Source organism: Geotrypetes seraphini, chromosome 4, assembly GCF_902459505.1.
Source record: "Geotrypetes seraphini chromosome 4, aGeoSer1.1, whole genome shotgun sequence".
Classification (NCBI taxonomy): domain Eukaryota; kingdom Metazoa; phylum Chordata; class Amphibia; order Gymnophiona; family Dermophiidae; genus Geotrypetes; species Geotrypetes seraphini.
The window spans coordinates 243847021-243873454 of record NC_047087.1 but is presented as its reverse complement, the minus strand read 5'-3'; the positions used below and the strand labels follow the sequence as shown (position 1 = coordinate 243873454).

The 26434-nt window shown below is 39.9% G+C and overlaps 1 protein-coding gene across 1 annotated transcript in view; it reads right to left on the bottom strand.

Annotated features, from left to right (window-relative positions):
• Positions 1-257: 257 nt before the first annotated feature.
• The window catches only part of JMJD1C (jumonji domain containing 1C), a 593631-nt gene continuing 567454 nt past the window's right edge, over positions 258-26434 (bottom strand). The window contains 8 exon segments of the mRNA XM_033941997.1: positions 258-1144; positions 3301-3432; positions 7468-7644; positions 8385-8524; positions 16632-16754; positions 17396-17526; positions 20049-20139; positions 22851-23019. Coding sequence (XP_033797888.1) covers positions 1055-1144; positions 3301-3432; positions 7468-7644; positions 8385-8524; positions 16632-16754; positions 17396-17526; positions 20049-20139; positions 22851-23019 — 1053 coding nt within the window. The 3' untranslated portion in view covers positions 258-1054.

The following is a 26434-nucleotide window of genomic DNA, read 5'->3' as shown; positions in this document are numbered from 1 at the left end:
AATCTGGAATGCCTGAAATGACCTGATCCCTAAACAGTCTGGATTTTTGGACTTGTACTGTATTACAAGCTAGTCATTCTTATGTTCCAGTTTGCAATTTCCTATGAAACCTCTAGAGGGCAGAATAGTGTACCAAATAAATTAAACTTGTGGTTTTATAGAAAATCAGGCTGACTCATAGATGAACTTTACTTCTACCCAGAGAAATTAATATCTCTAAAGGTTTGAACAATGTATAAAACAAGCAAGAAAGCCAATCTCTGATAAAGTCATTTTAATGGAAAATGTAAAACCCCTTTCAACTTCAATGTACAAAGCATGTGTAACACTTGCACTTCTAACAAATTAAAGCAAGCAAATGTTTTAAAAAAATACATCATTGAATGTATATATGTATATATTTACATAGCATATTAAGTTTAATATTTAGCTTCAAAAGTTCACATAAATTTTACCAAAATGAGACAACTTGTTTCAAATAAATTACATCTTTTGCAAATGTCTAATTGTACACTGAATAGCTTCAATAAAGCATTGAAGTGTTTGCATTGAATACCTAATCTCATACTTTAATACTATACAAAGTTTACAATTATTTGGCAGTAATTTTAAGATTATGACATGACTGCTGTGCGATTCAGCAATTTCCCAAATGCAGGCAATAGCTGGTGTTAGTGTCCCACCCTCACAGTAACCGTCTCAATGTAGTGAAAAATATCCAAATTTTAGCAAACTGTACAAGTCACATTTACATTTCAACATGGGATAGAATTTTGATTCTTTTTTTTTCAAAAAATAAATACATCATTTAAATCTGACGTTTTCACAAACTTTCTTATAATGTACACTATGATACAAGGCAGTAGAACACTGCTCTTTATAATTATCTTAAGCCTAACAATCACAGTAACAGTGATATACAAAGCTATACTGCTGAGGTGTCAGTAACAAGTAAAATACTAGGATTAGATTTTCTTGGCACTGATGGTCTTGAGACTTAAATTAGTGTGCACAGAGCTTGCCTTATAACCAAATTAAAAAACCCAAGAGACACTTAATTTTCTTCTGTATCTTCCATTGCACCTTCATGTATCTTCAAAGCTCTCACCATTTCTTTAACTGCATGGTACAGAATATTTTTTATCTGTAATATAAAAAGATACAAGAAAGAATAATCAAAGAGGAATGGAATTTACCCATTCATGAGCTGTTACGATGGGTTTCCGTTGAAGTCTACTGAATCAATGGCATGTTTTGTTTTTTTTATAGAAGTTCAAGATAACACAAATCCATAAATATAAGAACTCACTCTCTGGATCCAAATCAAGATACCTAAAGATGACTACATTCTAAAAATTAAAAATATTTTATACCTAGCAGAATTAGACATTGAATTAGGTTGACTGGCTTGACCAGGTTTACATCCACAGTGGATATTTTCTAAAAATTTGATTAATTGCTACAAACCTACACCACCACAGAAAGGTGTATATACAATTTAAACTTATATGATGACATGTGGTTGGGTCGAAAGAAAACTGAATTCAAACCTTTTATTCAAATTCGGGTAATTGCTAATTTCTACTTATCTGCAAAAACAAAACAAAACCCAGAATTTAGCTAACTGTGCTCTACTGGTAGGCTTCTGTGAAGGTAGAATATGAGTGCAATACTTCCAAATTGTAAATATGGTACATTTCTTTTTGCACTTTGTAAATAACATGCTAAAAAAAATTAAATGATTTTTATATATCCTACATATAATGTAGCATAGAGCCTACATACAAATCTAGTATAATCATTCAACTATAATAACAAAATCTTTTCACAAATTGAGTGGCAGCCATTATATCTGGTTTCTCTCAACCAGGAAACTCCTGCAATTTATTCAGAAGTCTGCTTTCCTCAAAAGAATGGGTATGCTACTGCTGTGTCCAGAGTTATGGGCACCCAGCAGTTCAGGAGCTGTACTTGAAATACCAGAATGTTCTTTGTGGCAGACAGCTTTACAAAATTTGATTTGTGGTCACCTTCATTATTATTCTCTGTGGATAATGCTAGCAAAGTGACAGTACACACAACTGTACACCGAAAGAAAATTGTTTAGCATATAGGGCTGGATTCTGTATAGGATGCCAAGTCTCAGAAGCCGCCTAAGCAGCTTTTGAGATTCACACACGGGCGTCCTATATAGAATTGTGTTTGTCTGTGCCTAAGCCTGCATAATACCAAAATTCTCTCACTGGCATCCATGTCACAGGTACCGGTTAGAGAATCGGGTTGCTGCTGAGATTATCGCGGCAAGAGACCTCCCTGTCACAATAAGTTTAGCGCCCATGGCCACACGTCCCCTTCCACCCCCCCTCTCCACTGTGAAGACTACGGGCAGGAGGGATGCACAATCCCTCCTGCTGGAACCCCCACATACCCATGAACATCGCCGGCAGGAGGGATGCCCAGTTCCTCCTTCCACAACCCCCCGCCCCCTGAACTCCCCCTCCTCCACCCCCTGGACTCCATAAGCCCACACTCCCCCAAACCCCTTCATTATAAGGTAGGGGGTCCCCTACTTATAATAATGGACGGCTGGAGGCATCCTTCCTGCCCCTTCCTAGTGCATTGTGGGCCAACCAGAATCTTAGGCCCCTCTTGCAGTGCATTCTGGGATGCACTGGGAGTGGCCTAAAATTCCAATTGGCCATATCCCTTAGGCCTCCACCCCCTATGGGGGGGTTCCATAAGGAGGGACTGGGCATCCCTCCTGCCAGTGATGTTTGGGAGAGATTCCGGCAGGAGGGACTGGGCATCCCTCCTGCTAGCATCGTTTGGGAGGGGATTGTTCCGTTAGGAGGGACTGGACATCCCTCCTGCTGGCGATGTTCAGGAGGGGTTCCGGCATGAGGAGTTATGTCAGGAGGGAGTGGGCATCCCTCCTGCCAGTGATGTTCGGAAGGGGGTGGGGTTCTGGCAAGAGGGAATGGGCATTCCTCCTGCCTGTAGTCTTTGCGGTGGGGGGTGGGATGGGTTGCTGCAGCTGCTAAACTTATCATGGCAGGGAGATCCCTTGCCGCGATAAGTTCAGCACCTGCTTGAAATGTAGGTGCGTAGGGCCTCCTAGGCCCGCCTTAGGTGAGTTTAGGCAGGTCTGTGGGCCTCCCTGCCTCATGATATATATTTTTTTTTAACGTGCACCCCAATTGGCTGGTTAGGCAGCAGTTGGCCGCCTACAATCGGAACTTGTTTATAGAATTTGGCCCATTGAGTCTAACATAGGATCTAGCTTGCTATTTAAATTCTTACCTGCAGTTTATCGTCGTAATTGATTTCTTCTTTAGACAGCCTAAGATCCTGCGTTAAATGGAATGACTGAACAAGATGTTCTGGAGAAACAAAGTCTTCAGTCACTTGAATACAGCTGTGAAAATTTTGCACCTGGCATGAAAACAAGACGTTGAAAATGTAAATTCAACTATTAACTTCACAAATCTGATCTCTATATAGTGTATCTTGACTATGAAACTGAAAATCAGAATTGCTGTATAAACAGATTTTGGGGCCAAGAAAATGGTCCAAAAATGGGGGTCTGGCATTATATTTAGGTCAATGTCCACCTGCTCCCCCTCCCAGACTTGTAGACCTCCACTAGGCCTGCTGTAAGACCTGATGGGCCAGGACAGGAGAGATCCCTCCTGTCCCAGCCTACCGTTAGACCACCAGAGCTTATGGCAGGCCCGGTTTAGGCCTGCAAGGCATTGGGAGAGTGGGGGACCTGGCAGGGCAGGGAAGGAGAGGGGACAGGGTGCAGGGCACTTGAATATAAACTCCCCCTGCTTATATTCGAGTCACTCTTTACCCTTCTTTTTAGAGGGATGTTACCTTGGTTTATATTTGGGTCAGTTTATATTTGAGTATGTAGGGTACATTAAAATCATCCACAGATCTCTCTTCACAAAATCATTTTTTTTCCAATTCAGGTTGCTGTCAGATTATAAAATACTTTATGAAATTGACCTTCACTTTTTCTTTAAATTTTGCAACCAATCATAGAAAACCGTACATTCTTTCATAAACCTATTTGGATAAACTGTATACTGTCATATATCAATACTCTGCAGATCAACTGCAACCCATTACAATACTGTGAAATAATGATGACGATGAAAAAAGCAAAGCTTGAATTGCATTTCGATTGAAGCTCGACCACTTAGTGCTGTTTGTATAAAACTCTTATGACATAACTGCTTGCCATGAACTCCTGAGTCAGTGCCTGCTCAAGGGAGTGTGCTACCCTGAGCCAACCTTTGCCTTAGCGCCCACCCATCCATGAGCCAGTAGCTCCCCATCTCAAGACTCACCCCCACTAATGCTGGGTTTGTTTGTTTTTTATATACCGCCTATCAAGGTTATCTAAGCGGTTTTACAATCAGGTACTCAAGCATTCCAAACTAGCATTTTTCCCTCCCCATCAACAGAAGGGAAGGATAAGAAAAAGAGAGATGCCAAACTAGGATTTTGACACCCTTTATCACGAGTGCCCTGGGCCAGGCCCTCACCTGGTCCAAAGGTTGAGCTGGCTCTGGCCGGAGCTAGAGGATCCACAATAACAGAACACTCAATCTAATTGGTGGGATGTTTTTATTCTTTGTGTGGTTGATTCCTTTCAGAAACAGCAGATAATCAAATGATTTTAATAAACAAAAACTGGAAGAGACTGTACAGCACTGAAGCTGTGATTAGATGGGCAACAAAGTGAAAATCAGTGAAGCTGTGGGAGTACATATACAATGACAAAGCAGGGTCAGCATAAGGCAAGCAAGTGGGTGCCGAGTAGATTTGAATACTGGGAGGAAAGCAGAGGAAGTGTGCAAGACTCATGTCCAGACAGTTTCTAAGGGTGTATTTCGGGGAGCTTCGGTCAGATGGAGCTATGAAGCAAGAGCTCCTAGCCAGCATAAAAATTCTCCAGGCAGAACTGGTTCATAAGTGGAAGCAATAGAGATCAACCTGGAAGCACTCTAAGGGGTGCAGTACTATTACAGCATCAGAACAGTCCTGCACACAAATTGAAGATGTGTAGAGAACAGATTCAGGAAGCATAACCTCTGCATCAGAGTGCCTGAACTAGTGGAGTTCTAGACTGTATGGATACTATGCAGAGAATTTGCTGAACCATAGTGAACCTTATGCATGGGAGTCCAAGGGGACCAAGTGGTGAGTCTGGAATGCACAGATCATGTGATGAGGGCTTCCCATCCCAACATTCCAAGAGAGAGGTTGATCTGTGTGCAAAATTTTCAAACTATATAAGAAATAAAAGTGGCCAAGATGCAGGAACTATTGTAGTTGAACTGGGAAGACCATAAGGTTACAATGTTTTTGTACCTTTCATTGGTAACACTACAGAGAAGGAATGACTTAAAAGACTGTGAGGGGAGAATAAAAAGTATAAATGGCTCTTGCCATTCAGCTTGGTGTTCTCAGTCAATGGAAAGACTTACAGATTTTGAACCCAGGAGGAAGTGATAAAAGCCATGGCAGAAGCAGAAATCAAAGGAACAGAGAACCTACTGCAGGAGAAACCTCGAGAAGAGCAAGCGAGCATGTAATGGAGACTAGGGGGCATGTGATGAAGTTACTAAGTGGGAGATTTAAAATGTTTATGTTTATTAAAAGTTTTAAACTCATTTTGATTTACCAATAGCATGGTGTACAAAATATATAAAAACAAGACATGTCAGACCAGAGAAAATATTTCTTCATATGTGTAATTAAACTCTGGAATTTGTTGCCAGAGAATGTGGTGAAAAATCAGTTAGTTTAGTGGGATTTAAAGAAAGGTTTGGATAATTTCCTAACAGACAAGTCTATAGGCCATTACTGAGATGGCTTGGGGAAATCCACTGCTTATTCCTAAGATAAGCAGCATAACATCTGTTTAACAACTAAAGAATACTGGGCTTGATGAACCTTAGGTCAGTACCAGTATGGCAATTCTTATATTATGTTTATGATAGCTTTCTAGCAGCCTCTCCATGTTCCATTTCTATATAATATTCTTTGGTGATCAATACAGCACAACATGAATATCTATCATATTATTTATTAATATCCAGTACAATATCTTATGCATATTAAATCATTGTATTAAAGACATCTGTATACCAAGGCAAACCCATAAACCTATTTGTAACTTCTGTACAAACATCCATTTTGTGCATTTACCTGCGATACTGCAAATGTATAAATTGTTGGCCAATATTTGATTTTCAGTGCTTAAGCAAAAAGAACTAGGTTTGCTTTTCTAAAGTAGGTTGTGAAACCTGTAAGGCTGTTTACAGCTATTCTGCATACTGTTTTAGTCATAGTAAACAGTCCATGCAGTCTGACCAATAGTCACACTCATTATACAGTATAGTCAAGGTTAAATTGTCTTTTCTTTAATATTTCTGGGCAATAGACCATAGATGTCTGCCCGGTACTGTCTTTAGGTTCCCATTGCTGGAGTTGCCATCCAAGTGCACTCAGCCTATCCTAACTATTTTGTCAGTGGAGCTTCTATCTAACTTGTAATTTTTAATTAGTATCTCTTATTTTTTCATTACTTTATATTCTTTATTTTTAGGGTTGCATTTTGATTCAGATTTGTAATTAAAAAATAAACATGCGTTTAATCGTTTGGAGGGTAAGATGTTAGTCTCTCGTGTTAAGATTGGGGCAACAATGCTATCTGTGGCTGGCACCAAGCTCTGGAAAGCGCTGCCTGGTATTCTGTGACTGAATTATTTGTCAATGCCTTCCTGTGCTAATGCTATTCTCTGTTAATGCTTTCCTGTCCTGTAAATGATTTTATGAGATCTTGTGTTTCCGTCTTGTAGGACGAATTTAAAAGATTTTAATAATAATACCGTTAGTTAATGTCTTCTTGAAACATGTTTAGCATTTCTTAAATATGTATACATGTAATTTTGTAAATCGCATAGTTATTATGCGGTATATACATTTTTAAATAAATAAATTACAATTTTAATTGCTATGCAGCCCTAAAAAGAACCAATCAGTTGATATTATTAGACTACAATTAGTGCAAGGTATATCAATCAAAGAATTCTCTTCATGTGTTGAGGCTGCTTCAGAGCTTTGAAAAGGAAAGTCCTAGAACAGATGTGACATGAGCTCCTAGGTTTTAAGAATCTATTTTGATCTTCCAGATTGCATTAGGGGACATGCTCATATTCTATGATATTTTGTTAGGAAGTCTGTAAAAACTAGAGGAGCTAAACAATATTTGCTGCTTAAGTGGGAACAAAAATCCTCATAGCACTTCATTTCCTTTCAGAAAAGGGGTTGAGGTGGGTGATGATGAAATAAAGAATAAGGCCTTTGTGCTGGAAGTGGGGTATCTCTATGCCTCCTGATTACAGTGGCAGGAGAAAGTCATAGCAAAGGACACATTTCTAATTTATTTACCTGATAAAGTGCTCCTGCTGGCAATATGATGGCATCACCAAGAAACTGGACAACAGTGCAGGTCTTTACTGCAAAATCTTCTAGAAGTCTTTGGCGTAGCTTTTTGTTCAGATACCAATTCTGATCACGTATGGGATCATGCTCTGGAAGGATCTCTAGACACTGTTCTTTTGCAACCTATAATATGAGGAACAAAGGCTTTGAACAGACTGTCTGTATTAAATCTGAAACTAGTCTTTATTACAATACCCTACACCTCTTAAGCAAATGGAACAAACTTAACGGCTTGTCTTAGCAACTTCTCAACTGTACTGTAATGAGTGAGCACTGATGTAAGAAATATTTTACATAACAATTTTCTTTTCAAATTCTAAATTCCATATAACAAAACTCATTTCTAACATTTGTAACAAGCAAAAAATCCATATGCTAGTCATAGACTTGCCATTGTGAAGGTCACGAGTGGGTGGTAAGCATGCAAATAGCATATCCAGAAAGCAGTTTCTAGGACCAAGCTGCAACTGAATAGACAGCTACAACTGAAATGTTCAAATGTACAAAAGCAGAGTTTGAACACGATATATATAACTTAATTCTGAAAAAGGGGGTCATTTCATCAGAGAACCTTTTTTTTTAAAAAAAAGATAATCATGTTTTCTTTCACCCTGAGTAAAGGGCAAACCGGGAATAAAGAGATAAGTATAAAAATGCAGCGAGACAGTGAACAAATTAAGGTTCATTAGAGCCAAGTTGGACAATGTCAGCAACAAAATTCCAAAATGAGACCAGTGTTACTGGTTCTCCGCACTGTGCTCTAGTCTGCTAAACGTCTGTATGGCAGTGTGCACAAGACTATTTGGAACTCAGCTCTGTAAAAGAGTTCAGTGAAGAACAGCACTTCTAACTAGAAATCTCACCTTATGCAGGAACTCTCGTATTTTGTCGGCATCTTTTATATCATAAACATGCCACAAAGCACCAGGAACCTCGCTGGAGTCTCTCAATCTTTTTCTTAAACATTCATCCAGATCTTCTTCCTCAAATTTCTTTACAACACCTGAAAATGAACAAATATAGCCTTCAAACTAACCATTTCACATAGTACATTTTGGAGGCAATTCTGTAGCGTTGCATCCTGTGAGATGCACTAATGCCATACAGAGTGCCAATGGCTCACAGATTTCTAGCGTAAACCTGAACTGGTGCACCTAAATATAAGTTCAATTATTTATGCCAGCAATATGCAGGTATAAATGTGCATGCCATATTCTTTAAGTTACAGGGATAAGTTGGAAATATATTCACAGCCTGTCCTTGCTCCATCCATATACTTCCCTTTGCATTTACACCCTATAGGACTTAGGTACGTCTTTATAGAATGGTGTCTAATGCATTTACATCTGTACCTGTCAATTTGGGGGCCTCTGATGTACATAATTGACAAGTGTTTGCACCAAATTATAGAACTGCCAAAATGCAGATCAACATGAATGAAAACATACACATGGCCAGGGTGAACAGTTTGGCAGTTTTTGGAAACTGAACTAGACAAAAGTTTTCAGAAGAAAAAGAAATGAAGGACCACCACATACCCAAGGGTAGATAGGTAAACAAACACAGGAAGAAAAACTGACTGGCTTAAGACCATGCAAGAAGTCATGAGTACAGGCAGGTTGGATTTTTTTCATGTGTGCCTGTTTTATTACTTTATATAACCTGTCCTGCTTTGTGTTTACCAGCCCCCGAGCTTATCAACTGGCTGCTGTTAACACGACAGCCATCTATTGATCCCTCCTGTGCTCAACAATCTGCCCATAAGGTGACATCACTTTCCAGAGCAAGCCCTGCTTTTCAGAGGTATGAGCTGTCTGCATTTGATGACTCGCGTGATGAAGATGCCCGAACAAGGAGCATGTCATGCTTTCTGTGCTCCTTAGTGAGCCTTTTCTGCTCTCTATTTTTCTATTCTGCTATCTTGCTCAGTACTACCCTAGAACCTTCAACATCATCTATTCCTGTGTATTCCTCCTCCACAATCATTCTGCTATCAATCGGTGTACCTCAACGCTCTATCCTGGGACCACTCAGTTTACACCTGCTCACTTGGAGCGCCGATCTCCTTCCATGGCTTCCAGTATCACCTCTATGCTGATGATTCCCAGATATCTCTACTGAAAACCAGACCAGAGTTTCAGCCTGCCTGTCCAGCATTGCTGCCTAGATGTCTCACCGCCATCTAAAATTGAATATGGCTAAAATGGAGCTGCTCATCTTCCCACCTAAAACCACCTCCCCTGTTCTCTGTCTCTGTGGACAACATTCTCATCCTCCTTATTTTGTCTGCTCGCAATCTCGAGGTCATCTTTGACTCCTCTCTCTCCTCCTCTGCCCAGATACAACATATCTTCCTTTATAATATTACCAAAATCTGGCTCTTCCTCTCTGAGCACACTACCAAAACCCTTATCTATGCCCTCATCACCTCACGCTTAGATTAGTGCAACTCACTACTCTCAGGTCTTCTGCTCAACCATCCTTCTTCCTTTCAATCCATCCTGAATTTGGCTGCATGACTCATATTCCGTGAAAGCTGTTATTCTTGTTATCTCTCTCCAAAAATTACTTCATTGGCTTCCCATCTGTTTCCAAATACAATTCAAACTCCTCTTATTGACATACAAATGCATTCACTCAGCTGCCCCTCGCTATCTATCTTCACTTTTCTCCCCCTATGTTCCCCTCCCCCGTGAGCTCCGCTTAGCTGGTAAGTCCCTCCTATCCCTTCTCTTCCTCTACCAACTTCAGACTCCATCCCTTCTATCTGCGCCGTTTGCCTGGAACAAACTGCCCAAATCCCTACGGTGGGCTCCATCTCTGGTAGCGTTCAAGTCCAAGTTAAAAGACTACCTCTTCGAGATTGCTTTCAACTCTTAACTCCTCTCACCTTGGGTTCTGCACGCCTATATGTCATTTCTGTCTGCCCAAGTTAGATTGTAAGCTCTTTCAAGCAGGGATCTTCTATTGGATGTCAAAATGTACAGTGCTATAAGGACTATATAAGTGATAAAAAGTAGTAGTTGTGATATTGGGATATAGGATACCCTACCCTCCTCTTTCCATCACCAACCCATCATTCCCCAGATAAGGACTGATTTTGATCCCTTTGATCCCTACTTTTTCTCGCCCCCCACCCTCCCTTCCCTCTTGGACTGTGGCCTTATATATTTCCAGCTTCAATGTTCATTCTCTACACTCCAAAGTACATCTTATTAATACTTTGCTGGGTCAGGAGCGCTCCAACATTCTTACCCTCATGGAAACCTGGATATCTTTTGGTGATGAGCCAATTCTGCACCAATCTTGCCCTCCAGGATATGCATTTTTCTACTAATCTAATCTAATCTAAACCTTAAGTTTATATACCGCATCATCTCCATGAGAATGGAGCTCGACACGGTTTACAAGAACTTAAAATAGTGGGTAGAGAAGAAGAAAAAGGATTACATGAACTTATGTGTAGAAGAGGGGAGAGAAAGGGGGGAAGGATAGAGCTACAATTTGCTGAAAAACCAGGTTTTCAGTTGTTTGCGGAATAACTGAAGGGAGCTCAGGTTCCGCAGCGGGGAATGCAGGAAAGAGGGAGGTCTTGCTGTTTTTCTCTCTCCCTCAACAGAAGCCAATTCACATAACAACTCATCTACTAACTTTATCCTAGAATACTTAGTTCTGCAAATCTATTCCCTCTCTCCACCGATACTCCTAATCTACAATCCTACTCCCATCACCCATTCCTCTCTTTTCAGCAAATCAGGGCCTTCGTGTTAGGATAAGGTTTACATCATGATTAGGGTTCCAGCAAAAATATTCAATGCCCTGGGGAGTAGTGGGCCAGTAACTAACAGTGTATGCTTTGTGAAGGTGTTTGGATCTAGGGAGGGGGTGCTGAATCCTTTTGGTTTGTTTTATGTACTATACACATTCCTGTGGTTTATGGTACCGCATTATATTAATCTAGAAATGAAAAGATGCAATATTGTTTTGTCTTGTATTTGCATGGTGAGAATATAGCAAGATGATACCAATGTTTGTAAGTATTAGCAGAAAGAGTCTCTCTGACAGTCTTCAGAATGTTTGAAAGAGACTCATGTATGTACCGTATTTTCACGCATATAACGCGCACGTTATACGCGTTTTTACCTACCGCGCATACCCCTCGCACGTTATACAAAATTTTTTTTACATAGTTCCCATCCCACCCGACGCCCAATTCACCCCCCCCAGCAGGACCGCTCGCACCCCCACCCCGAACGACCGCTCGCACGCGCTCCCACCCGCACCCGCATCCACGATCGGAGCAAGAGGGAGCCCAAGCCCTCTTGCCCGGCCGACTCCCCAACTCCCCGACAATATCGGGCCAGGAGGGAGCCCAAACCCTCCTGACCACGGCGACCCCCTACCCCCACCCCGCACTACATTACGGGCAGGAGGGATCCCAGGCCCTCCTGACCTCGACGCAAACCCCCCTCCCTCCAACGACCGCCCCCCCCCAAGAACCTCCGATCGCCCCCCCAGCCGACCCGCGACCCCCCTGGCCGACCCCCACGACACCCCCACCCCCCTTCCCCGTACCTTTGGTAGTTGGCCGGACAGACGGGAGCCAAACCCGCCTGTCCGGCAGGCAGCCAACGACGGAATGAGGCCGGATTGGGATCGGGGCAGTGCACGGAAAGTCAGGGAGGGTGAACGGATAGTCGGGACAGCGCACGGAGAGTCGGGGAGGGCGAAAGGAGAGTCGGGGTGGCCAGAGGAGAGTCGGGGCGGGCGAAAGGACAGTCGGGCTGCATGCGCGGTATACCCGTGAGCGCGGTATACAAAAGTTTTTGTACATAGAATCGTGGTTTCTGCGCGCTATACCCGCGTGCGCGTTATCTGCGTGAAAATACGGTAATTGTTTTGTATGTTCATTTGTTTTGTGTGTATGCATCTTTGTGGGCTCATATTTCTGCATTGTGTTTCTATGTTTGGCCTCTGTACAAGTCGGAATGTTAGTATATTTTTATGTATTTATATCTGAGTTGGTTTTCTATGTGGCTGGGTCAAGAGGAGAGAAAGGGATGACTGTGAAAGGTGTAATTCAGTAATTGTTACTGTGAATCACCGTTTGCTGCAGCTGTTGGAACAGATTTTCACATGTGGGAGGTGTTTCATTCTTTTTCCATCTCTCACCACATGCAAAAACTGTTTCTACAGCACAGCAACTTTTCCAAGTGACTTCAGCAGCCTTCCTAATTGGCTGGAATGGTCTCCACTGCTAGTTGCCCTCGAAACAGGAAGGGCAGATTCACACAAGGGAGGTCTGGAGATCTGCAGATTGCTTTTAAATTCTGAAAAATGTCCAAACATGTTAAGCCATCTTACTAGCTTCCAGATGTGAACATAAAAATCAGCAGAATCCTGAAAAAGCCAGACAATTGACAATCCTAACCTTCTGAGTCTGGAGCACATTTAACATGCCTTTCCTAACTATATTCCTGGTTCGCTAATGGCTTGATGAAGCAATGGCAAGAGATGTTAGTTGGCAGTATACAATAAGAAAGCACTATAATACACTCAAGTGGGTTTCACAAAAGAAATAAATATAATGAACTATACTCATAAATAGAATAATTTTAACATGCAGCATGTTAATTAGGAAATTATTGTAAATACCGACTTAGGAATGTTTTATGGATTTTTTTTTCCATCAGGAACTTGTTCAAACCTTTTTAAAAACCTGCTATACTAACTACTTTTTATCACATTCTATATATGGTACCAAGTGTTAGATGTTAATTCCATGCCAAATTTTTGGCATGTAAAAAGCTTTTAATAGTTGCAAAGTGCCAAAAAGGGCAGAAACCGCAAATCTGTAAGGAAACACACTCATTTATAAGAATTGTGCAGATTTCCGACTGGTTCTGCAGTGGGGACGTGGCCAAGAGAGGGGCATGGGTGATCCAGTGTATTACCTTAAAATGCATGCAGTGTTATAGAATTTGGGGGATCTGTGCCCAACTGGGATTTACACCTGGTTTCAGCTGGTGTAACTCCTAAGTTGAGCATGAATCTAGTAATACAAGCTATTCTATAAAGGTCAATGATCCTAGAATGCCCGTTATAGAACACCATTAATACCAATTTTTTTGTGCCAAAATTTGAGCACCATTTATAGAATTTTTCTATGAGTGAAGAAACATTTTCTCCAATTTGGATAAAAATGGTATAGAAATTTTAAAAATAAATGAATAGTGCGCTCCCTAGTTCTAGTACTTTTAGAAACATAAACAAACGATCCATATCTACCTATTCCATTCTGCTCAATATTTTATAGATCTCTACCACATCTCACCTACATACCTCTCTGCTAAGCTAAATAGTTCTAACTTCCCTAGTCTTTCCTCTCAGGGAAGTCATTACATCCCCTTTATCAATTTGGATGCCTTTCCTGTACCTTTTCCAATTCAGCTATATCTTTTTTTGACATGTGGGGGTAAATTCTATATATGGCATCTAAAAAAAAAAAAAAAGTTGACCAGTATTCTACAAAACATATTTAAAATTAGATGTGGTTTATAGAATAATGCTTATGCCCAGGACCCGCTCCTAACTTTAGGTGAAACGTGGTGCAAATCCTTGCACCTACCTTAGGCATGAAAGCCCCTTATTCTCTCCATGTGTGCAAATTTGTGGAATGCCCTTGATCTACCCATGAGCCTCCCATTTCCAAGCCCCCTTTTTGGTGGCACACAAATTTTAGGCATGGATCATACGCCTAAATTTACATACATAAATTTAAATTAAATCCAACACTAATTGCTTATTAAGAAGCCAATTATCAACACTAATTAGCTCATTATTTAAGTTACATGTGCAGATTGAGCACATACCCAAATTTGGGTGCACAACTCAAAGCACCATATACAGAATTTGGGAGTCAAGAACAATTCCTAAGATCTTTATGTTCAAACAGGTGCCATCCATGGAAAAAAATACAGAATGAGGTAGGCAAATGGTTAAGGCAGCATTTGATAAACTGCCTTTCTGTGGTATAATCATGAGTAAAGATCTTGCCATGAATAAAACCTCAGCTTATTATATCTACTTATATATATATATGTGTGTGTGTGTATATATATATATATATATATATATATATATATATATACATACAGTCATGTGAAAATATTAGGACACCTCATGAAATATTCAGTTCTTTCTTAAGAAATGTTCATATATCGATGTCAAATCTTTTTTTATTTATCTCTGGAAAAGAAAGTGATGTAATTGCAAGTAAACAACAAAAGTTTTTCTTGATTTACTCATGAAACAAAAGATATCCACAAAAATGTGTATTCTAACTGAGGAATAAATTAGGACACCCTACACCCTAATAGCTAGTGTTACCCCATTTGGCTGAAATAACTGTAGTGAGATGCTTCTTGTAGCCATCTAACAGTCTCTGACATCAGTCTGAGGAAAATTTGGCCCACTCCTCAATGCAAAATTCTTTCACATGTGAGATGTTTGAGGGATTTCTTGCATGTACAGCCTGTTTCAAATCACCCAACAGCATCTCAATGGGATTAAGATCAGGGCTAGAGAATGACACGGGGAAAAAAAATCTGTCCCCGTCACCGGACCACCGTCCCCTTCACCACCCCGTCCTCGTAGCATTCACCCTTCCATCTCGCCACCTACTGCCCTTCGGCACCCCCCGCACGGTCCGTGCATCTCCCTCCCCCTTACCTTCTCTGCGCGTTTTAAGGTTTCAGACTTGTTAAAAGCCGCCGGAGTGTTCATGCAGTCACGTGCATGTGTGGGTGGAAGCTTCTCTGACTCAACCGGAAGTTGCGTCAGAGGAGAAGCTTCTGCCTACGTATGCACGCAACTGCACGTGAATTTTTTGATTTTGAGATTCTGTTGCAACAGTCAAGATTATCCCTGAAGCAGCGGTTCTGGAATGCTGCAAATTGCTGGACACATTGCAAGTTTAAGATAAGTGGCTCCTATAATCAGAAAGTTTTGTTGAAGACAGAAGACTTTCGATATGTGATTTGTTTATGAGCATATTGAACTATTGAGCCTTTTTTGATAAGCATCAAGAATGTATTAAAAAAAGGAGGGTGGGGTTATTTTGGAAGCCTATGACTTAACAACTGACTGGATAAAGAGTAAAGTCTTTTCTCTGAGGCTTTTTTCCTATTCCTGTGTGAATCACTGGAGTTCAATAAGAAGACTCTGCAGTATGGTTTAATAAACTGTTAGGTATTGAGTTTTAGATGGTGGGGTTTTGTTTTGAGTTAATGTCATTTCTCAGCACTTAAAAACATCCACTGTATACTGATCAACATTACCATAATTATTCCTAAGAGGTAAATTACCAATAAAACCTTGTCATCATGAATATATTCAAAGAAATCCTTTAAAGATAAATCATAACTAGAAATCATCTCCAAATTAACAGAATCAAATACCAGAGAATTATTTTGCCCCCATACAAACTCTTGTCATCCCTTCTGTACAATTCTTTTCAACTTATTTTGCCTAAGGTAAAATGAGGAAAAAAAATTGACAGTTCTATTTCATCACTATTTCTTTTTCATCATGTGTGTTGCAATCTAAGAAAAGATACCATGTCTTAGTGCAGGGATAGGCAATTCGGTCCTCAAGAGGTTTATCAGGATAGCCACAATAAATATGCATGAGATAGATTTGCATCTCAAGGAAGCAGTGCATGCAAATCCATCTCATATACAGTATGTTCTTTGTGGATATCCTGAAAACCTGACCTGCCTGTTGCTCTCAAGGACCAAATTGCCTATCCCTGTAGTGAAAGCTTACTTGCGAAACGAGGTAACAATGTCAGTTGGGTTCTATTTATAACAAAAACATTTTTGTTAATTGAAACGGTATATCTCTGGCAAATGAAATAATAGAAAGATGTGGTTTTTGCATTTGAATCAGCATTTTCTTGATTACTTAGCCAGCTGAATAATTCAATTTCTAAGACTTGATCCCTTTTCTTGGATTATGACACATTTATTTAAACAGTTTCTCAAATACCAGCTGCAGATTAAAGCAAGCATATTCAATTTACATATGCAAAATGGTGTGCTTAACAGTACCTGTCTTTGAAAGGACTCCATTCCCCTTTGCAACTCCAACATACACAAGAACATTTATGGTGTCAGAAACTTCAATGTGCAGATTGGTAGTTCCTACTTCATGATCCTTAGCTGCAATCACACCTGAATGCCAAAAGAAGCATCTTCAGTTTGCAGATCCTTAGCTATCTACCAGTACAGTTGTCTATATATTTGTACAGCTGTCAATATTAAAATGGGAGCAATAAATTATTGACTGAAAGGCAATTCGACTATAGTTTAAAAGTAGTAGTTAGATTGCTCAACTCGTTGAAAATTAATACAAAAGCAGAAAATACTGAAATTAAATATTACTCAACTTAAATAAGATTAAATCAAACTAAGACACTGCAAAGAGGTGCAATCCTGTGATACTGATCATATCTAGATCTGGTTTTCAAGGTAGCCAAAATATGTGAATTAACTTAATTCTTAAGACAAGACATTTACAAATGTGCACTGCAGTTATTCTAAAACTTAGGCTTGTTTATGGACCCCTAAAGACTAAACGTTCATACCCGGAAGTATATAATTACTTGAATTACCCTATCACATAAGAATTTTTGTACTAAATCTAATACGCAAACTAAAGTTCATTGGTGTGATTTCACAGGAAAACCTGAAATGTTAGATAATTGATGCATCTTGTTCCTTCCTACCTACATTATAAAATCTCCCACAATTTTCAAACACATCCCTGAAGAAGAATATGGCTATGAACAAAAGATGTTAAAAAAATTACTTGCCATAAGCGCTACACAATCTGGGCCCCAAATCAGGACATACAAAAAATCCCGGCAAATGGGAAGCCAAGTTTAATTTTCCTTCTGGGTTGCAGTATTCTGGCAATGGCAAACTTTTAAAAAAGTCTTCATACCTGGGGAAAAAAAATCTTTCTTGATGAGATTAGAGCTTCATGTATAATGGAAAAGAAAGTACATGTTGCATGTATGATATGTGAAGGCTCAGGAAAAAGCCTTTTCCTTTCACAAGCTAAACCCATATAATAGAACAGCCATATTCTCTTTAACATAAACCATTTGCAAATGCTTTTTAAAGTCAGAGTAATCTTTTGTGGGGGGAAGAATATTGACTTACTGTAGTCAAAAATAGCAGGAATTAAAAGGGCTTATTTCTAAAACCCATTAAGTCCATATTAGTTGCATTAGACTTACAATTTTCTGGGCACACAATGCAGAAAAGCGTTTTGCACAGAAGCTAATCCTGTGGAAAATCTTGCATTAGATGCCAGTATACTGTACATTAAAACCAATGGTAATGAGGTTATTGGCTTTGCCACCTTGATGCACAGAATTGCACAGAAGACTAGGGCAAGCATATTAAAGAACCCTGAATGATAGGTCTGAGAGGTATAGAGGGGGTTAGTTAGGTTCATTCTTCTGTGACGATTTAATGTCTTATCTGCAACTTTTTTATGGCCACTATGAAGAACAAAGGTCAAAGAAAGACAGAGCAGGGGCGGTAACAGTTCTGCACACAGGTCTGAGCAGAAAAAAGTAATCGCTACAATGGAACATTTTTCTCTATAAAATAGTGGCAGCACAAAAATTTGATGCCAGAATCTTTTGCAATGCCAATATTAATGTTGTAGAATAGTTCTAAAACATGTGCAGATACATATCAATACCTCTCGGACATTACCTACCAAAATGTACATCTTATACTCTTGCTAAGCAAATTGTATTTCTATATTCTTGCTTTCTTAAAGTTCTATGCTATCTGTATTTCCTATGTATATCTGCATATTGTGTTTCGCTGAATGTCCAGGTCTCTTGATTGTAAACCGCCTAGAAGTCGCAAGATTGTGGCGGTATAGAAGAATAAAGTTATTATTTTTTTTTTTTGCTCACACGTGTACTGCCCTTAGTGTAGACCCTTGGGCACATGCATCTGGTGTACTCACTCTGATTAGCACATAAGTTCTGTGTGCATCAAATTTGCATATAATTAGCTTACTGCATTGATGGGCATAATGTTTGAATAGGAGCCATGTGCTTAGCCATCAGCACACAGTTCTAATGCAAGCTTTCTGCATCAGTCCCTGAGGCTATGGAAAACTTAAGGATTTATTCAAAATCACAAGGAGCAGCAGTAGGATTGAACCATGGCTTCCTTGGTTGTCAGTCTGCTGCTCTAATCACTAGGCTACCCCTCCATCATAGCCCCCTTATTGGTAACAAGATCCAGTCTAAAATTCTTATCCTCACTCATAGAGGAATCCCTCTTTACCTATTTCCATTTTTTTGTTCCTCATCAATCATATCATTACCTCTACTCCTCCCAAGCCAACTTTATGGTTGTCCCATCCAAAGCAAAACTAATTGGTCTCCTCCTGTAAAAACACCCTCAGCTTGGTGTCTCCATCTGGAACTCCTTACCACTCGCTCTTCATCTAGAATCCTCTTCAATTAAGTTTAAAGCTTCCGTCAAAGTCTGCTTTTTTCCCTCAGCCTTTCCAATTAATTCTTAAATTTTGCAAGCTTTTTCTTATCAACTTTTCTGACTTATGTCTCTTCTCAAACTAATATTATATCACTTTAGTTATGTCTTCCAATTACTGCAAGACAATGTTCTAGTTGTCATCTTGGTCTGTAAACTACTTAGATGTCTATTGGATTACAGGTGGTCTAACAAGTAAGAATAAGTGATAGTGGAATTTTTTCTAGGTCTATTATTGGGTCTAACAAGTAAGGAAGACATTAACTTAGGCCTCTTTTGACTAGATCTTTCTCAAAATATCATTAGTTTTACACACTTTTTTTTTCTGTCCTTAACAACATAAATGCATACATTTTATTAACAAGTTTCAAGTTTTATTAGGATTTTATATACCGCCTATCAAGGTTATCTAAGCGGTTTTACAATCAGGTACTCAAACCACCTTACATTTATTAGTCAAAACTGTTGCTTCATGTGATTCCAGATGATGATGAAAACAAAATATCAGGCCTCCTTTCTGGCATCACTTCCTTCTCTCCCCCTCTCCAACTTATTCAAGCATGAAGGCAAATACCAGTAGGAGTGGTAGCAATAGGAGCAGCAGTCAGCATAGTCCCTGTGTGTCAGTATTCACTCACACAATCCAGTACTGTGCATATGTTTCCAGTCTCTAGTAGGAAACACACATAGTAATAGTATAGACAGGGCTTGTGAAAGTTCACTAACTCATAGGCCTCATGCTGAATGCAGCTATTGGGCTTAAACGACAATGGAGGTCCAGACTAAGGGAGAGTAACCCTATTTCTAGGACCTCATCTAATGAAGTGATAACACTTGAGGTCCAAACCCAGTCTGGGAAGCAGTAGTCAAAACCTAATGAAGTTTTGTACTTGATAGGCAATGACCAGTTAATTACCGGTACACTTGTTTTATACATACCTAGCAGGCATCATATTCTTGAAGTCATCACCTGAAGGCTGGTCTTTCAATTTCAATACAACAGTTTCTCCATTCTTTAGCTTTTGTCGTTCTACAAAGGGTATAAAAGAACATAAGAATTGCCATACTTGGACAGACCAAAAGGTCCATCAAGCCCAGTATCCTGTTTCCAAAAGTGGCAAAACCAGGCCCCAAAACAGATTTTATGCTGCTTATCCTAGGCAGGGGCAGAGGAAGACAGAGGCTATGTTCACATCAGGCTCCTACAATTCAGGCTAAATAATACAATATTTGGTTTTATACTGGTCAAGATTTTACATACTTCTGCTCAGTCTATGTTGGGATACTAGTCCTGAGTTTTATTTTGAGTTTTCTTTCCTTCAGTTAGTTATTTTCATCTGTTTTGCTTGGATGAATGCAACCTTTTGCTTCTCTGCACTTTTCAAGAAAGCACTGTTTCTCTGCTTTTGCTCTGTGCTGCTTCTATTTTACAACAAAAAAGCCTCCAATGATCTGCATCAATTGTATCATCCAAGAACATTGGGATCAAAAATTGAGTTGAAGCTCCTATCTTTAACTTAAATTAGCTATAAATTTCTAATATTCTGCTGAATATCCTTCTGCATTAAAACTTCCAAATAATTTCACAGGAGTCATTTGATTTGATTTAATCTCCAGTGAACAGAAGCAATCAGAAGTTAGAAATAAAAGTAATTTTAATTTTCTTCCAAGCACATTTGGAGAGCGAGTCAGTGAAACTGTCCCTCCCACCTGGAAGAGGCAGGACATCTGAGTAGCCCCTTACCCATAAAGGGCAGCTGCAATGCCACCAGAATCCAGTGTTGGCAGAAGAGGGGAATGAGTTGGGCTGGCATGGGAGAGTCGCAACCCCCCCCCCCAGGTGCTTATGCTGCATGTTGCCATTAACAGAAGCCTGAAGGCACCAAACAAACACAGGATAGCTCAACTGTCACAAGGAGCTACCCCATCGGGATTCAGCTTCAGCAGAGAAGGGGAGTGAATCGGGCTGGAATGGGAGAGTCACTCAACTCAAACCTTCACCCCCTTCCAATGCTTCTGCTACGTGCCACCATTAAGGCGAGCCCGAAGGTACCAACTTAACTTGCCACCAGGAGCTGATCTACTGGGCTCCAGTATCAGTGTACATTATACAAAATGTACTTGTTAAAGTGAGAAAGCTAACACAAGAATGTGATGACTGTATAACATCCAGTCATTGTGTGTTATGATTATGATTTATGAACATTCCTTTGTTCTACCATTATTTGCACCATTTGTTTACTATTGTTGTCAATTATTTTTCAAGCAAGATGCAAGGCTTTATTGCTTTTGGTTTGATATAATTAGATTTAAAACAATATTTTTTTTCTTTGCCTTTTTAAATAATGCCCTCAACTCAAGCAAAACTTTGACCCTGGCAAAAACTCTAATTTCCTCATTTTATCATAGTCTCTCTTTTTAAATATTAAATGATACTAAAATAAATGTCTTTAGTGTCCATCTTCCAGAGATTTTGGTAAATTTTATTGCACTGTGATTCCTTCTACCAAGAGATCCCACTATTGTGACTTCTTGTACCAGGATCTAAAATTTCTCCTTGTTTCTGTTCCAGGAGCATTTGTTGTAGGAAGCAGTTATTTATGGCATCTAGAAACCTTACCCCTATAGCATGCTTTGATGAGACATTTACCCAGTATTGGAGTGACTTGAACCCCTTTTTTAACTTTATGTTCAATGTGTAAAGGATATGCATAAATACAAAACCAAGCAAATCTAGTACTGTATTTCCCCATATATAGGCCGTGGCCTATACATGGGTTTTACAAACCTGTCTATGGGCACGGCTTACTTAAATGGGGTGGCACATCTAAATTTTAAAAATCATCCAATCCACCCCCGGTACCTTTTTAAATCATCCCCCCCCCCCCCCCCCCGGTACCTTTTTAAAATCTCCCTTAAATATGTCCCTCGCTGGATGGCTGCCAGCTGCCTCCTCAAATCTCCAGCGGTGCAAGGCAGTTGCTAGGAGGACAAGGCAAGGATGTTCCCTATCCCTTTTACTTTTCGCTATATCGGTAGAGCCATTGGCAGCTCTAATTAGACTAGACTAGAATCCAGGGGATTGTGGTACGTCCTGATATCTTCACAATATCTTTATTTGCAGATGACATTTTGTTAATCATTGCTGAGCTTGAGACTTCCACATGTCATTGCGACTTTTGCAAACTTATGGGTTCGTGTTCAAGTTTCATAATGAACATTGTTGCTTTATTTTTGTTACTGATTTGCACCATAAGAGACAAATGTCTAATGATGTTCTACCGAAAACCAAAAAAACACTGTGGAGTGACGATGTTCCTGAAATGGACTATTAAAAATATAAAAGTTCCAAAAATACATTAAAGCAATCCACATGAAAATAAAATGATCCACATAAAAACCTAAAGGACCTAGTCCGCTGAAAGCGTAGGACCCAACACGGTCCGCGTACCATAGGACTTTCAGGGACCCCTTAAGAAGACTATCTTGTTGTGTTGGGTCCTACGCTTTCAGCGGACTAGGTCCTTTAGGTTTTTATGTGGATCATTTTATTTTCATGTGGATTGCTTTATTGTATTTTTGGAACTTTTATATTTTTAATAAAGTCCATTTTAGGAACATCGTCGTGGTTTTTTTGGTTTTCCTTGGATTCTTTTCTTTGTGGATTCCTTGGGGTCAATTCTTTTTGGTTTCATAATGATGTTCTACCACTATGTATAAGAACTGTGCATATAAACATACTTGACACATCTTCAAATCCATCCCAGAATTCTCTGAGGTTGGTAGTTGACATTGTGCCCTCTTTACAGTTCAGCAAATCTCCTTGCTGATCTCCAAAATCTTGGCTAATATATTCTGCTTTCCATAGATTGAGATTCATTTTCTTCTGTATACTGGATACCAACACAGTCTAGAGAAAGAAAGTTACAGAAAGTTACTATTAAATTACACTGTATTTAGCTTGAAGCACAAAGGCAAAAATTCTGACCTTGGTGAAAGTTCTGCGATTCTCACAATAAAACCTTCTCAGATGTTTCTTCTCTAGAGATTTTAATGACTGATCATGAAAACCACCAGTTTGTCACATTTTACTTGCTCTTTGGGATTTGATCACTTATAGATGCCATCATATTCCAGAGGCTATATCTATTCTAATTACTTCCAAGATATTTCCCATTATTCAAAAAAAGCACAATTATTTACCATAACAGGTGTTATCCGGGGACAGCAGGCAGATATTCTCACATGTAGATGACATCATCCATGGAGCCTGGTACAGACAGTGATAAAAGTGTACTGTAACTTTAAACTTCTTAAGAAGCCTCAAGACTGCCCGCACTGCACATGCGCAAGTGCCTTTCCGCTCGACATCAGCTCGCAGTTCCTCAGTTCTGTAAGAAAGCTAAGAAGCCAACCAGGGGAAGTGGGAGGGATGCGAGAATATCTGCCTGCTGTCCCCAAATAACATTTGTTACAGTAAGTAACTGTGCTTTATTCTAGGACAAGCAGGCAGCATATTCTCACATATGGGACTCCCTAGCTTACTGAATGGGATGATGGAAGAGATGGCCATTAGGAAAAAAATAAATTCTGTAAAACTGCTTGGCTGAAATGATCATTTCGGCTGGAATAGGATTCCAGATAGTAGTGAGATGTAAATGTGTAAATTGAGGACCAATAGCTGTTTGCAAATATCTTCAATGGGAGTGAAACGCAAAAAAAGTCACTGATGCTGCCATAGCTAAGACCTTGTGTGCTGTAACACGACCCTCTAACTGTAGCCCAGCCTGAGCATAGCAAAAGGAAATTCAGGCAGCTAATCACATGGAAATAGGTCATTTGGTTACAGGCAGACTCATCCTGTTAGGATCAAAAGAGATGAACTGTTGAGGCGAAGACCTGTGTGACATTTACAATTCAATGTGTGAAGAGCTGTTTCTCCAGGATGAGAATGAGGCTTTGGAAAGAATATAGGTAGCACAATGGATTGATTCAGATGAAATCCCATAACACCTTTGGGAAGGAACTTAGGATGAGTTCTGAGAACCACTTTGTCATGATGAAATGATATAAATGGTGGATCACAAACCAACGTTTGTAGTTCACTCACTCGACGAGCATAAGTGACACAAATCAAGAAGATCACTTTCCAAGTGAGAAACTTAAGATGAGTAGATGCCAATAGTTCAAACGGCGGCTTCATCAGACTGGTGAGGACTATATTGAGATCCCAGTTTTAGTGGAGGTTTTGAGTTCAAGAGTTCTTTCATAAATTGGGAATAAGTGGATGAGTGGCTAACGGTTTATTATTGAAAGGAGCACTTATAGAACTGAGATGAACTCTAACCAGAGTTGGATAAATAGAGAAGGTAATCCAATAGGAGGAGATGTGGAGGTTATTGAATTGATGGAGGTTATTGAGTTGATGGAGATTACACCACAAAATGAAGTGTGTCCATTTCAGTTGATAGCATTGTGAGTAGGCGGCTTTCTGGAAGCAGCTATAACGGCTTGTACAGAGTCAGAAAGATTATAATCTGCTGAAGTCAGGTCAAGCGGTACCAAGCTGTTAGGTGCAGAGACTGCAGATTAGGATGTAAAAGAGAATCTTAACTCTGAGTGAGTAGAGATGGAAAGATCTGTAATGGAACTGAATCCATGATACTCAGTTGAAATAGAAGGGAAAACCAAAGCTGTCTGAGCCACTGAGGAGCTATTAGGATCACAGTGGCTGACTCTTGTTTGAATTTGATTAACTTCTTCAGAACTATTGGCGGAAATGCATACAGGAACTTGCCTGACTAATCCAGAAGAAATGCATCCATTTCCAGACGATGAGGAGTGTACAGTCTGAGAGAGGTAACTTGTTGAGGGGAGACACAAACAGGTCTATCTGAGGAGCTCCCCAAATCGAGAAGATGTGGTATAAGACTTTGGAGTTGAGAGTCTAATTCTGCGGCTGAAGAAATCTACTGAGCTTGTTGGCTAGGGCATTCTGTTTGCCTTGGACATATATGGCTTTGAGAAATATGTTTTGAGGAATTGCCCAGTTACGAATGTGTTCAGTTTCTTGACATAAGAGGAAGACAGCCCGTTCCCCCCTGCTTGTTGATGTAGTACAAGGCCACTTGATTGTCTGTTCTAACAAGGAGGGCACGGTTGGAAAGACAATCCTGAAATGTCTTCAGGGCATTGCAAATTGCCCACAATTCTAACAGGTTGATATGAAGTGTCTTTTCTCGAGCAGATCACAGTCCCTGAGTCCGGACACTATCCAGGTGAGCTCCCCATGCATACATGGAGGCATCAGTCTGAGCACCCTCTGATGGGAAGATATGTGAAATAGCAAACCTCTGGAGAGATCTGCCAGATTCAACTACCACTAAAAAGATTGATGGAGAGGCAAGGTGACTTTGATCCGTTGGGATAAGGAATCTGTGGTCTGAGACCACTGAGATACCAGGCTCCACTGATCTGATATGAAGTCAAGCGAAGGGAGTTAAATGAACTGTGAATGCCATGTGACCCATGAGACGCATCATGTTTCTTAGTGAGATGTTTTATAAAGAGGACATGAGTGCAAAGCTGAAGCAAGGTATTTTGCCTTTGCTGGGGTAGGAAAGCTCATAGAAGTCGTGTCGAGCATGGCCCTATGAACTCCAACACTTGAGTGGGTTGAATATGAGACTTTGGAAAATTTATTTTGAACCCTTGAAGCTGGAGAAAAGCTATGGTCACTTGTGTGGCTGAGTGCACTGTGATGCAGGTTTTACCAACCAATCATCTAGATAACGAAATATTTGAAACCCGTGGGCGTAAGGTCGAATGGTAGAAATTTGTATTGAAAATAATGACCTAAATGAAAACAAAGAAACTTTATGTGGTCCAGATGGATGGGAATGTGTGTGTAGGCCTCTTTGAGGTCTAGAGAACACAGCTAATCATTTTGTTCTAGAAGTAGGTATAGAGACCCCAGAGATGGCATGCGAAAATTCTCCGACTAAATATTTGTTGAAAGCTCGGTCGAGAATGGATGAAGACTTCTCATTGTCTTTGGAATTAGGAAATAGCTGGAGTAGAACTCCTGATTTTTCTGGGAAAGGAATACTACTTCTATGGCATTTAGTTGAAGTAGAGCTTCGATTTCCTGAAGAAGAAGGAACATCTGTTGAGATGTGAAAGAGGACTCTCTTGGAGAGTTGTCTGGAGCAATGGCGATAAAATGGAGACAGTAGCCCTCTTGTATGACTTTGAGAACCCACGTGTCTATGGTAATTAGAGTCCAGCATTGATGATATTAAAAAAAATAATAATAATTAAAAAAA